A 15,289-nucleotide genomic window follows, 5' to 3' on the forward strand; every position below is an offset into this window, starting at 1 on the left:
AAAAACTATTTTGCTCTGATATCAAGTACAATTTTAAAACAGCATCTGCCAAATAAATGACCAGGTCGTGTGGCAGCAATATCTAGGCCTGCTCGATCTCCTGATCTCAGTGCAATGGATTTTTATTTTTGGGGGCACTTAAAGGAAATAGTGTATTCAAGGTCTATTGTGTATGTTGATGATATTAAACTGACTATTTAAGAAGGATTTCAGCAGAAACAGCAGACACCTGGGTCATGGGAACAATTAAGACAATCCATGATGCAACATTTAGAAGTTCACGTTAAAGCTAATGGCTGATGTTTTCAGTATTTCATTCAGCCATCAGAAAACAACACTTGAAAAGAAATAATACCTGTAGAAACAAGCTGGAAATTTGAAAACAAAAAGTCAGAAATGAAGTGAACTTGCGGTAACAAAAAATGTCTATAATTAAGAAAATAAAAATCTTCTTTTTAAATCCTCCATCAATTCTCCAGAGGTTCCCATACGTTAGTTAACACCCTGTATGTGGCACTGTTGATGGGCCAGCATATGGCATTCCATCCAGAGAGGTTTCTGGTTTGAGAAGACTAGGCTCACTATTCAGGAGATTGCGTTGATGACTTTTTGTTTTTGCTAATTGCTAGATTTGTGTATTGGCTCACTTTTGTTTGTAAGTATGGTTTTTTTTTGTTATTGTCATATATACTGTATGTGTACATATTTGTGCGTTTCTTCTACAGTGAAACTGGAGTTAAGGTACGCTGGAGTTTGTTTTATCTACAATGTCGAGGTTAGATTTTTGACGTTAGTGATACAAGTGAGTTTTGGTTTAACAGTTCCATAGATAGGTCACCTGTTGTTGTCGATACTGCCTTTTGTTAGTTTTCACAATTTTTACTATGTGTACTGGTCTTGCTTTTTATCTTAGGATGTCTTTATCACTATCGGTGTTTCAAGTTGAGCTACATAGCTCAAATCATTTAAATGATGCTGTACTTCCTTCAGTTGTCATTTTTACTTATTTGTTGTACTACTGTACAATTTTGGTCCTAGACCATTTTCAAGAATATAAAATGGAAGCATTACAAGCACAATGTGTTAGCATAAGTAAAGAGTTAAACGCAAAGTATGTCAGAGCTCAAGATATGCTAGGAAAATAACAAATTAGGTCACAGAAGATTGTCAATGGTACATTTGCCACACAGGGTTTTGCCTCTGTGTATATTTAATTAGCATTTATAATGGTTGTGCTTATAACCATATGTAACAGCCAAAAATTGGTAATGGAAGCTCAGTTATTATGGAAGGACTTCACTATTAATCAGTTGTTGCAGAGATCTTCCACTAAATATACACATATATACAAAGCTGATGTACTCAAGATACACAAGCAGTGCTTACTGGGTGTCAGTCGGTCATACACATGTAAAAGTAGTAAGATTAATTAAATTAAATAAAGCCAAGTTATATAATTTACCATTTGAGTCTATAAGAGTTTAAAGCTGTGCTTTTACAACCATGTAAAAGGGATGAAAATTATGCAATTTATTCTAATTTCACAATTCTCATCCCTTTTTCATTAAGGGAAGGAATGAACATTTTGTGTTTTTCATTTCTTTTTTGTTAAACGGCTATAAAAGCACATTTTTAAATGTTTAATTGCTCACAAGGTAAATTGCATACCTTAGTTTCATTTTAATTTCATTAATTTTCCTACTTTTACATGCATGTGACACAATAACACTCTTTAAGCACCGTTTATGCACAATGAGCATATCAACTTTATTTATGTATACTTAGTATAATATCTCTGCAACAACTGATTATTAGTGAAATGGTTCCGTAATAACTGAGCTAAATTTTCAAATTTGTGGCAGCTACATATCTCCTAAGTACAAACAACAATGAACAATAATTAAATATACACAGAACCAAAAACTTGTGTGGCATAATGTACCATTGACAATCTTCTGTGAAGTAAGTTGTAGTTTTCTTAAAATAAGTTGAGATTTAACATACTTTGTGTTTAATCCTTAACTGAAGACAACACATTGTGTATGTAATGCTTCTGTTTTAAATAGCCTACTTGAAAACAGCCCAGGACCAAAATTGTAGAACAGTATAACAAATCAACATGATAGCTGAAAGTGATAAAAAATCTATTAAACAATACATTGCAGCTATGGATCCAATTTCAATGAAGATTATAGCTCAAATAATGTTGTCAATACTGCATGTTGTTAGTGTCTGGGATTTTTTTGCAATTTCTTTTTGGGTTTCTGTATTGGTATCAGTCTTTCAAGTTAAGCTGTACAGTTCAACTGATGTTTTTGATACCAATTATTCATTTTTTTGCTCTTGTGGACTCTTTCTTTAAATTATTGGTTCTGTTGTTGCATTTTGTATTATTTTGCTGCTGATGTGGTTTTGTGGTTGTTATGTTAATTGTTAGCTTCTCACCACTCAAGACCTCCATTTTCCTAAGATGGACACATTAGTTTCAATATTTATTATAAAGAATTTGCACAATTCTGCACTTAATCATTATATTTGGAACCAACAGAAATGTTTAAGAGTATTAGTCTCCATTTGTTGCGTCTTGGGATGTTGTATGATGTGACTGGCCAAAGCTGATGGCTGGTATCAGATGTCCTGCTTTATCTGCACTTGTCATTAGAAAGCTGCATGCCAAGTTATAGTGTACTGTAAATAGGACTCATTTACAGGTGTAGGTATATATTCTTTCTGAAAAATACCTGTAATAAAGTAAACATTAAGGCACTAACAGCTTATAAACAGAGGATGTCTAGTATGACTGAGAAGGCAACTGCTTTTTCAAACAGGAAGCTTTCATTCCAATTTATTTGATTAATGTTAGCTGGCTTAAGAGAGGATAGTATTAAGCAGTATACTGACAGTTTATTGTTAATACAGTAAACAGATCAAGCTTCTATGAATTCTTTGTCTTCTTGTTAATGTACACTTTGACTCATTTTACATCCCTGTAGGCTCTCCTTCTTCATGGGATCTTCAGAAGACAATGGATGAATGAATTAATGAAATGAGTTAGCCCTAGCATGGGTCAAAACTGTCAACAAGAAGGGCAGCAAAAGTGGTCCCCCAAATAGCTTTGACATCCATCTGTTGTGTACTTTTACAAAAAAATTATGAACTGAAGTAAAATGAGGTTTCTCAGAGAGAGTAATCTCCTACATGTCACTCAGCATCAATTAAAAAAACATCAGTTATGGGAAACTTGATTTGTACTTTATCACCTAGCATCCTGGGAAAGCTGTGGATGACAATTCTCTTAGCAGCCCCTTATACTGACAAGCAAGATGGGTTGCCAACCCCCTTTCAGGAGCGTGGAGAGAAACATCACCAGTGGACAGAAACCATAACAGACTTTCCAAATAAACACGAAACCACCTCGCCAGACAACATGAGACAGCACTCCACAAATCAGAACTCATATGACTCGTGTAGCATTCCGCTGACCTGGCTTTATAAGCACGCCTAGACCATCAGACCGGCAGTGTTTATCAACAGCTAGGAACAGCTCCGGCCAGTACTTACGCAGGCCCTAGCATTGTATTCACTCGCCGTAGCATGGTAGTAGCACATTGTATTTTGTAGAGTAGATTTTGGCTAGTATTTTCCTTCCATTGTCTTGTTTCCTTATCTGATTTGCAACCAAACGAGCTGTGGGGTTTTCTGGTTATTATTGCGTTTAAAACTTAGTGTATGCCAAGAAGGCGTTTTACTTTAATTATAATAAAGTGTGTTCAAATTGACTGTTAGTTCTCTCCTGCCAACCGCAGGACACATCGAACGGAATGGCCTCCTCTGAGGAGCTTCTTCAGTCCTTGGCAAAAACTCAACAGCAGATTCAGGCAATGCTCACGCATTCAGAACTTTGCTCTCACTCACCAGCGTTGCAAGTGGTAGCTCATAGAGTTTATTCCATCACAGATAAATGTCTGATTTTCTTGGCTCAAAATTCTTTTAAATAGCTCATCCTCAAAAAGTTGCCTTTTAAATGAGAGTCAAACGCTCTGTGACTTCAGAAAGTCATCATAAATTCTCAGACACAGTTCATTTTGCATAAAATGAAATTTACTTTGAAAGTAAAGCTAGTTTACATGACATCACTAGGTTGCAGACAACTGCGCTACAGGCCACTGTGCATGCGTGCCGCACTTTTGCCCAACTCATTGGTGAAACTAAACACTTTCGGTGTGTTCCAACTTTGGCAACACGAGTTTTGAGGTTACGTATGTTCATAGTGTGTGGACAAACTGAAATATGAAGTGGGGAACAGAGAATAATGTTCAATTTCTGGATACCTATGCTCTGCATAGGTGTTTGTGGGATTTCAGTGATGCTGATAACAAAAATAAGCAACATATTGCTGATCCTGAGACCGTCGTGTGCGATCAGAATATAGACGGTTTGACAATATCTGAGCTGCAGGCAAAATTTATTGAATTAGAAGCACATTCACAATTGAATTAAGAAAAATACAGGCAAGTACAATTCTGGCTGTGGAAATGCTCTCGTCTACAAGACTAAAATCCCATAGTTCTTGTTGGCAGACACATTTTTAAGGAATATTGTTGACAGGAGGGAAGGGTACACAAATCAAGAAGCTGCATTCTTTATTCAATATTCATCTATTTAAAATGTCCCAGCAGTGCTCCCCTTCCACATATGTTTGAATTTTGGAGTATTGCCACTGTAAAGATCTATCTTTAAGACAGTAGTTTGTAAACCACTCTCTTCTTAATGCGGCCTGCTTTGAATAATTATTGCTGTTAATGTTGTTAATTCTTAGTTAATGTTAATAATTATTGGTGTTAATGAAAAAATGGCATCACAAACTAAAACTTTATCTTCTAGCATGCCAAGTGTTCTCAGTTGTAATGCACGCAATGTGATCTGTAAGCAACCGAGCTATGTCCTTTCTTCATCCAGTTACAAATCGAAACACGTTTCTTATTTTTTTCTTATGCAGAGATTCCACGCAACAAGCTGTGACTTGCAGCTGCCAAAACTTTCATTTCAGGCATGACTCAGGAACCCACAAAACGATGAAACTGATAAGTATACTGGTGTCGCCAGGTCTACAATCATGCATAAAACCATTTGCGTGCAACTCATTCCATGCAACGAGTGGTGCAGCCTAATGATGTTGTGTAAACTAGGCTTAATGCTTTTCAAACCACCATTCGCAATATTTTCCCACGACCTGTCAGAAATAGGTTCACTTCAGCAGTTGGCAGAGAGCACCAGATAACAGGAGTCACTGCACTCGCGCAGCTACAATGATGTAGGAAGCCCGTATGTTCATACATTAAAAGATCTTACATTATGTTCTAACAGAAACAAGACAGCAGAGGAGACTCCAAGAGCAATGGAATTTCGTGAACCACACTAAAATGCATAATTCAGCTTATAGTGCACATTAGCATGTCCAGATTCCCAATGATGTATGCCTCGACCTGATATTAAGCTTTTCAGTGTGGTTTTCAGTATATAAATATTCTTGGAGTACAAGTACTGTATTATTTCATGTTTGGTTCTTTATTATGGCATAATGCCATACCTGCTAGAAGATGAAAATGTGCATTTGAAATGCAGTGAACAGTTAAAACTAGCCAACAGCGTGGAATTAAACACTTCGTTTCAAATAAATTGACTGCTCTGAGCATCTGCCCTGGATCTACGATATTCCCAAACTCCCCCCCAAGTGTTTGAGATAGGACGCCAAAAACTTAAAAAGCTGACCTTTCAAAAAATGTTCATTTTATGGGTTACATCTTTCTGAACAGTCAGATACATCACGCATATATGTTCGAGAAAATGTAAGACATGTTATTTGGTCTTAAGTGTGCCAAAGTGCAGTGCCACGCCTCTTCACACAACATCCTTCTATCGCACGTCACTGTATTTCGCTCTTGGAATTCAAACATATGTATTTTGTGACTGAAGCCATCAAACCTATATTCTGGACAGTGGAAATTAAAATTTCCTGTGGTGCCTCTCCTACTCCCAGTCGGCCGGTTTGACATCCTGCCCCTCTTTAAAAAAAAACTCACAATTAATACTGGATGGGATTATTTGTGACCAGGAGAACAAGAACTCTTCAGAAAATTTGCACTCTTTATTGCCTATTAGCTAATAACTTGCTGTTTTGTGTGACATGAAATTAAATATAGGATACATAAAACCACAAAGACAAGAGACAAGCAAGACTGTACACATTCCTTCTATCCTTAGGTCTTAGCATTCTTTCTCACTCATATTGCTACAGTTTTACATGGCGTGCTTTCCTTTCTGCGAAAGAATCTATTACCTCATCAAAGTTCATCAAACGTTTTGCTACATGAAAAATTGAAATGTTGTTATCTAATATTGAAAAAGCTGTTAATACAAATAGTACCCAAGACTGGTGTGATTTGTCGATCTGATTACGTCTGTTTTGTCACTGTCTGCTAGATGAAATGAAACAGGCCTGCCTAATATTGCAGAAATTGTAACGCTCACCAAATAACACTGTTTTGGCACAAATGGTCATTTTTATAGCATGACAGAATATAATTCATGAAGTACCAACATCAAATGCCTATTACGCCTACTAAAAGCAAAAAGCTTTATGTTAGGAAATAGTTTCACATTACATTAATATGCTCCAGCATGAGATCGAAAAGCAGTAGTACGAAATTTTTGTATAAATTTGGAATTGTCACATACTTCCATAGTTTGTGTGATGTCTCCCAGTTTCTTCTCCTTCCTCGTTCTAACAATCTTGTCATCATTAATTCTGTAACTGTTTCTGCCAGTGTCAATACTCATTCTCTGGCTAACTTCACTAGTCCTGCCATAATCATCAGCTTAGTTATCCCACGTTTATTCTCCAGTTAGGTGTTATTACGTGTTCGTAGAACTCATTTTCCACGCTACTCCCAGAACTGAACTTAAGCCACTGCTAGTCGGGGACTGTACAACTGGCCCTTACTAGTGTAACGATCTGGCCAAAACTTTTCTGTTAAAATTTCATTTTCTTGGAGACACCGAGAAGATAGTATGTGATCGTTCTTATCTATTATTCCTGTTTGTCGTTTATTTCCACTCTGACAGTCTGAATCTATGGATTTCGCTCGTAATTATAACAAAGCTGATCATTTGCAAACCCAGACAATCACATAACAAGCAGCGATTGGCATTCACCCGTTCGGCTTTATTCTGCTCAGCTCATACAGCCCCACCCCTATTGTCTGCAGGAAAGTTTATTTCTAGGTGCGACCGGGATTCCTCTGGCAGAGACATCACGTACACTATGCACCCATTCAAAAATCAACTTATGATTCATTCAGAAATCAACAAGGAATGTGTTAAAAAACGTTAAAAAATGAACAGGGATGCATTTCAAAATTATATGAATAATCGCTAGACCGACGTGCGCTGGATGCTACGTGCTTTGTGAAATAAGGTTTTTTCCCCTCAAGAATACAAATTTGCCCGCACATGTTCAGCTTCTTCCCTCTGCTGTTCCACATTTTTTTAAGGCCCGCCCGGCACCCTTTGCTCTCCGTGATTGGCTCCAGGTGGAACTTCCGCTGCTTACAAGATGAAGGCCTCCTTTTGCCCGTCACGCACAGTCACTGGGCAATGCCTATCATCATAGTTGAGAAGCCGAATGGTGCTTTACACGTCTGTGGTGATTTTAAGGTCAAGGTCAATTCTCAGTCTGTCATCAATGCATATCCTGTCCCATCGGTGGATGACATACTCTCATGTCTTGAGGGCTCAACCGTTTTCGCCAAAATTGATTTGTGTGATGCTTATTTGCAGCTACTGTTGGAAGAGGAATCGCAGCAGATCCTAGTCATCATCAATACCCCATGTGGCCTTTTCCATGACAATTGTCTCCAGTTTCCAAATAACATTTTCCAATGTTATTTGGAACACCTCACAAGCCAGGTGCCCGGAGCGGTCAATTATCTGGACAATGTCATTGTCGGTGGCTCGTTTGCGGTGGACCTTGCGGACAAGCTGGATGGGGTGTTTCAGGTTTTTTCCCCAGGCTAACCTGTGTTGCTGGAAAGAAAAGTGTGACTTTTTTGTGTGAGAGGTCAGCTATCTTGGGTTCATGATCGATGCCTGCGGCCCGCACACCTCTAAGGAGTATGTTGTGGTGATTCAAAACCTGCCTCCTCCCACCAATGTGAAGCAACTGATGCTGTCCTCGGTCAAATCACCTAGTATTGGCGTTTTATACCCCAGGCCGTCATGATTTCAACACTCCTGACGGGGTTATTGTGCAAGGGTGGGCATTGAGTTGGGACACGGCGTGCAAACAGGCTTTGACACGTCTCAAGTCAGCTCTCTCCCACCCTCCTTGTCTGGCAAGTTGGTCCGCAGACACCTATATTGGCACGGTTTGGATAAAGACATTGCCTCTCTTGTGTCAGCCTGCACCACATGCTGAATATATCAAGCAGCACCCAAGCACCAGTATTTTTTTTAGGTCTGATGCTGCTGCTCCGTGGGAACAGTATTTTTTGTGGTCTGATGCTGCTGCTCCGTGGGAACGTCTTTGGATTTCGCAGGGGCATTTTATGGATCCCAGTGGCTCATACCGACTGACTCCGATTAGGGATACCCTTATGTCTCCCACACGATGAACACCACTTCTGCTGAGACTGCCATGCGGGGTAGCCGTGTGGTCTGAGGCACCTTGTCACAGTCCGCACGGCTCCCCCCAGTTGGAGGTTCGAGTCCTCCCTTGGACATGGCTGCGTGCGTCGTCCTTAGTGTAAGTTAGTTTAAGTAGTGTGTAAGCTTAGGGACCGACGACCTCAGCAGTTTGGTCCCATAGGATCTTACCGCAAATTTCCAATTTCTGTTGAGACTATCAAAATTCTCCGGCACCTCTTTGCTGTCGAAGGACTCCCCAAAACGATTGTTACAGATAACAGTCCACAATTTACTTCAATAGAGTTTCAGCAATTCTGTACTGCCAATGGAATTTCCCTCGTCCATACCGCCCCATTTCACCCTGCGCCAAACGGCTGGGCAGAACGTTTTGTGCGGATGTTCATGACCCAGCTCGAAAAGCTGCATAGCCATCACCCGCCAAGTACCGTGCCATCTCCCATGCTGGTAAAGTCCAGCAGAGATACTTCATGGTTGACCATTCCGCTCTCCCTCATCTTTCCTGGTTCCTGAGGCATCTCACCCTGCCACCCGCATGCCAGCGCACTCCTTTCATGTCGGGCAGGAGGTCTGGGTGCAAACCTTCTCTCATCCATGGGCATGCTGGGTGAATGCGGTCCTCACCGAGCTTTGCGGCAGGGTGAAGACGTCTCTCCAATGGGCCAACTGTTTCACCGCCTGCCAGCACCTCAATTAGCTCCGCTCCAGTCTGGTGGACCACAACACCCCAGGGGAGCTGCCAGTGCCTATCACCGCCCGCCCTGTGGCAGAACCTCGGCTTCCGCCTCCACTGCCAGCTGCCCATGCTGCGTTGCCACCGCCTGCCCCTACCGGCCACGAACCCATGCCATGGACGTCGATCAGAACGCCCCTACTCCTATAGATGTTTGTGGTGCTGTGCATTTTTTTTCCCAGAGGAGAAATGTTGTAGTGGCCCCTTATTAGTTAGAGGGGCCGCACAACTGACACGCAAGATGGGTTGCCAACCCCCTTTCAGGAGCGAGGAGAGAAACTTTGCCAGCAAAAAGAAACAATAACAAACTTTCCAAATAAACACGGAACTACTTCGCCAGACAACATGTGACAGTGTTCCAACAATCGGATCTCACATGACTCATGTAGCACTCCGTCGACCTGGCTTTATAAGCACGCCTAGACCGTCAGACTGGCAGTGTTTACCAACTGCTAGGAACAGCTCTGACCAGTACTTACCCAGGCCCTAGCATAGTATTCACTCGCTTTAGGATTGTAGTAACAGATTGTATTTTGTAGAGTAGATTTTGGTCAGTATTTTTCGTCCACTATCTTTGTTTCCCTACATGATTTGCCACCACGAGTTTGGGGTTTTCTGTTTGTTTTTGCACTTAATCCTTAGTGTATGCCAAGAAGGCTTTAAGAATAATAAAGTGTGTCCAAATTGACTGTTAGCTTTTTCCTGCCGAACGTAGGACACAACAACAACAACAACAATCAGGTAGATGCACTATTTCATGACTTCTGAAAAGCATTTAACTCAGCACCACACAGTAAGAACATATGGAGTATAAAATAAAAATTTACTGACTGAATTGAGGATTTCTTGGTAAGGAGGTCACAGCATGCTATCTTGGAAGAAGAGTCACTGACAGATGTAGAAGTAACTTCAGGCACACCCAAGGGAAGCGTCTTGGGGACCTTCGCTGGCCATGTCGTCTATTAATGACCTTTCTGACAATATCAGTAGAACCTCAGACTTTTTGCACATGATGGAGCTATCTACAATGAAGACCTATCTTAAAAAGAAAAACTGCATAAATATTATGTCAGAGCTTGATAAGATTTCAAAGTTGTGCAAACACTGGCAATTTGCTTGAAATGCCCATAAATGTAATATTGTACAAGTCACAAAAGAAAGAAAAACAGCAATACTTTATGAGTCACTGTTGAAATCAGTCCACTTATACAAATATCGTGGTGTAACAAATTGTGGGGATGTTAAATAAAATTATCACATATGAGCAGTCACAGGTAAAGCAAGTGGTACAGTTCAGTTCATTGGTAGGTTACTGGTAAAATGCAACGAGTCTGGAGCCAGCCTACGAAACTCACAAGTGACCTGATCTAACATCATTCCACTTTGTGAGACTCATACCAAATATGGCTAACTGGGGATGTTGAAGATACACGAAAGAAAGCAGCACTAATGGTCACAGATTTGTCTGACCCATGAGTAAGAGTGCCACAGAGATGCTGAAAAATCTGAAATGGGAGACATTCAAAGATAAGACACTAATTATCCCGTGAAAGCCAGTCTATAATGTTTCAAGAATCAGCATTAAGTGAGCAATGTGGGCATATAATACAACCCCACGCATCACTCCCGTAGGGGTAGTGAACACAAAGGTGTTCAAGTAAATATTCTAACATTCTACACATGCTCTATACACAAATGGAATGGGAGGAAGTCTTAATTAGTGATATGCTGGTGTGCAGTTTACAGTGCTCTGAAGAGTACAAACATATAGATAGATGAAGACAGGTGATTGGAGGTTAAGCAGGGTTGTAGAATGATGTCTACATTCTACTGTAAAGTTTATTTCTCTTACACTTGCAATTATTACAAGGTCTACAGATCTCAGGATTTCCTTGGACAACCCTCTCCATTAATTTAGTTTTCTTATTTTTATTTACTTAACTATGTTTTCTAATTACTCTTGATGGAAGTGTACATGCATGGCACTCAAGTTTTTGTATTGTAGCCTGACAAAAACTAGGCAAGTCACTGCTGTGAACCACGAAGTATGTTGACACAAATATAGGAGACAAGGTGGGTGGTTGGTTGGAGAAGGGACCAAATTACGCAGTCATCAGTCCCTCCGACCTGAGATTAACTAAAACCGATAAAATCCTACATTAAAAGAAGGAACTACAACATTCATAAAACATCCAGTCATCAGTCCCTCCGACCTGAGATTAACTAAAACCGATAAAATCCTACATTAGAAGAAGGAACTACAACATCCATAAAATGATAAACTATTAACACGGAAGGAAGGAAAAGGACAGAAGACGAGGTGAGGGGAAAGAAAGTGACTAATGACAGGGGCATGAAAGAAGAAGCACAGGAGACAATTTGGTCTTCAAAAACACAGTAGGGAGTGAACATCATGACAGCAAGCCGAAATTAGTACTGTTGAACAGTCAGAATTGCCTTCAACATCAAACTCACAAACAAACATAGTTAAAATGAAAGTCTTGGTACAGAAAATCTCAGTAAGGGTTGTATTCATGAATCGACATAATGGAGGCGCCAAAGTTGAGGCATGAAATGCTGATTCACTTGCCGGGACCAGTATTTATTCCCTCTAGCAAATCAAAGGCCATCCCCAAGCGATGTGTTTACTGCAATCTGTAAAGTATCAGCAGGTGAAAAATGGTACTACCTGCTACACAAATAATACTGTCATCACTCTCCTTAGTCTGCGTCCTAACTGTAGGAGTGTTGAGACATTACAGAGATCTTAAGCAAATCCTCACATCAAAAATACAGCATTACTTTTATAACCTGTACGCCAAAATTTACTTTTGTCACTTTATCAGTGAACTCGAAGCAGGTAAAAACAAAACTGTTAAACAAGAGAACTTATAACTGCACTTACCAAGAAACATGGAATTGATAGTAAGATCTCTACGATTTGCATCCAATTTCCAATCAGTCGTAAACTCCACATCAGCATGGCGCCCATCTGTTCGAACATCAATACGCAATGTAGTTACCTGTGCCAGGAAAGGTCAGTCATGAAACACATATTGCCAATTCATCAAACTGTGCAGAGAAGTAACTCTTACCTCAAAATTTTCCTTGTCATTTATTCGTGGAGTGACTGTTCCATGTTTTTCTCCTTTCATATTGATCATTCTCACACCCTCTGTCTCAAACATATCTTTCATTTGATCTGGTGTGGCAGTAGTGGCGAAGTCAAGATCCTTTGGATTGATTTTCATCAGCAAGTCCCTAAAGTAAGTTAAAAAGCATATTAGTACTTTAGCTGCACCATATGTGACAGTTTCAAAGAAAACTTGTCTTGGTCACATAAATAAAGCACAAAGAAAAAGGTAAAATGCACATAGGCCAGAAACAACAAGCAGTTTCAATGCGTGTGTAATGACTGTACAACACATAAAGAATCAACATTTCTATCAGCATACTCAGACGAAGTTACTAAGTCCGCTAAAGCAAAATATTCACACGACCAGTACCATTCTTGCAGTAGAACTGCAGGTTTTACATTTACAGCAGTCCAAAAACAGCACTAACATTTATAAATGAAATATTAGAACAAGAAATGAGTAACACTATCCATCACTCAGTCTTAGTGTGATAAGGAAAGGAATGAGGTATGCAGCCATAAATATCATTTATCACTTATCCAAAGATGTACAGAATCTAATGCATAGCAAGATTAACTTCAAACACAAAATGAACCCATCTCAGTTTGACAACTCCTTTGACACAACAGAATTCCTGCATGCGTAACAATATAATGATTCTGGCCCAAAAGACTAAAGTTGACGGCCATGTGTGCATGAGGTATGCTTGCTTGTGTATATGAATTGTGTTTCTCTTTTGCTAATGAAAATTAAGGCTGAAACCTGTATGTAAATGTCTTTTAATTGTGCCTGACTGCAACTTAAGTGTCTTCTTTATGGTAAGTTGTGATCTGTCTTTTCCTACAATGTAGACAATATAATGCGTACGTGTTTTCCACATCACAGCAAGAGATCACAACTGTGATAAATGGCACACACAAATAACTAACAGCTTCAAGTAAGATAAGCCTTTAATAAAATTACAATATAGCAATGTACACCCCACACTACACACAAAATACATCACAACTCTGCAGCTTATTATCTCACCACATAATATGTAATCATTCTTAGTCTGGGTATAGAAGTTCATTAATTCAGGATATTTTACCAGAGATATTAAAATGTGTAGTTGTTAGGTTCAATATGAGAATAGTGGCTCCACTAATGTCTTAAACTACTGGCCAGTCTCTTCCCTGAGGCCTTGTTCATTTTGCATAATTTGTGAAAAGGTTATGCATTTTAGGATTACCACTCACTTGTACGATAATGCAATAATTGGACTTCAAAAGGGATTCTCTACTGGGACAGCCATTATACATTCTCTACTTCTGCCACAAGAATGAAGGTCAACTTCAGGGAAGCAGTAATCAGTAAGTTAACACATTCGGCATAGTTTCATTCACTGATGTAATGTGGGATAATAATTTAAGATAAAGCTGCACTTACACAAAAGGTACTCACTGAAAAAAGTTTTATAAATACTACTACAAGTTCTGGTGCTATCAGTGTGGTGTACTGGTTAGTGTCGCTGTCTGGCATGCTGCGGGCCACTGGTTGAAATATGATACATTTGTAATGTTTGTATATCTAGAATATTCAATGGCTGTATAAATACTATCTTTTTGGAACATTTGATGTTTATATAAACAACTGCACTCTCCATCCAGGAGATCAGTTCCATTTGGTTGCACATCAGTGTCAGTATAAACAAGCTTTTAGTTCAATGTGTAGTGCTTCACTGACAACTCAGCCTTTGGATTTGGAATTGATTATGGTTTCGACATGACACTGCTGGTGAAGACACTGGGTATTCTTTAGACATCTTCATCACTGTCACTCATAAAAACAGTCACCTACATGAACAGTGAGCAGAGCACATATAGTTCATCATTTCTACAGTCCATGTTTTCTGGAGACCAATGAATTCCTAGTCAATGGTAAGTCAGCTGCACATAAGGCATCCATCAGTGTTTACTGGAGATGCTGGTCAAGACCTGACAAAATGGCTGAAAGTATCTGACAGTGTTGCCAAATACAGCAGATGAGATGACATGATTGGTTTGGCAGAAGTGCACTTTTACTTGGATGGCACAGCCCACCACTGGTTTGAAAAGAACAAAGTGGTCAACAGCCGGGACAAATTCGAGTCCGAATTCAAGAAAGCCTTTGGTGGCGAGCAACAGCAAGTCTGTTTAGCAAAAGAACAGTGGAAAATGACACAGACATAGAGTGTGTTTTGGCAGTTTGCAACATTCCAAGTCCGGATACAACAAAAGCTGAGAAAATCTCCCATTTACTTAAATGAACCAGCTCAAAGACATGTACCAAGCTCTTCTGGTGAAGGCTGTCACTGCAGAAGAATTCAATAAATGGTGCCAGAATGCAACACAAAAGGGCTAGATGAATGAAGTCTGATGGATTCCTGAATATGGTCCCTATGGCAAGTAAGGAAGACCACCATAACCTTGCTTCTCTCTTGCACCACACAGTAAGAGATTTGAGATACAAAATTTCATTCCTGAGAAATAATGTGTTAACTGAAACTCTATTACTTGCTTACACTGAAGAGCAGAGTACGTATACTTCATCAGTATACTGAATTGTAGGAGGATTCAGACAAGGAAAATTTGGAATTAGTAAACAATGTGGTACAGTACCTATGACCCAGTGACAAATCAACATACCTTTAACTACGAAATCCACAAATGACCAATGAATGACATCACTAACAGCA

General features: G+C 39.6%; 1 protein-coding gene across 1 annotated transcript in view; it reads right to left on the bottom strand.

Moving 5' to 3' along the window:
- LOC124612675 (CCA tRNA nucleotidyltransferase 1, mitochondrial) overlaps nucleotides 1–15,289 on the bottom strand; it is a 56,357-nt gene that overhangs the window by 36,934 nt on the left and 4,134 nt on the right. Inside the window, exons 3-4 of the mRNA XM_047140999.1 lie at nucleotides 12,532–12,697; nucleotides 12,342–12,459 (exon numbers count right to left, since the gene is read on the bottom strand). Coding sequence (XP_046996955.1) covers nucleotides 12,342–12,459; nucleotides 12,532–12,697 — 284 coding nt within the window. The remainder of the gene's footprint in view (nucleotides 1–12,341; nucleotides 12,460–12,531; nucleotides 12,698–15,289) is intronic.

Source organism: Schistocerca americana, chromosome 4 (assembly GCF_021461395.2).
Source record: "Schistocerca americana isolate TAMUIC-IGC-003095 chromosome 4, iqSchAmer2.1, whole genome shotgun sequence".
In the NCBI taxonomy this organism is placed as follows: domain Eukaryota; kingdom Metazoa; phylum Arthropoda; class Insecta; order Orthoptera; family Acrididae; genus Schistocerca; species Schistocerca americana.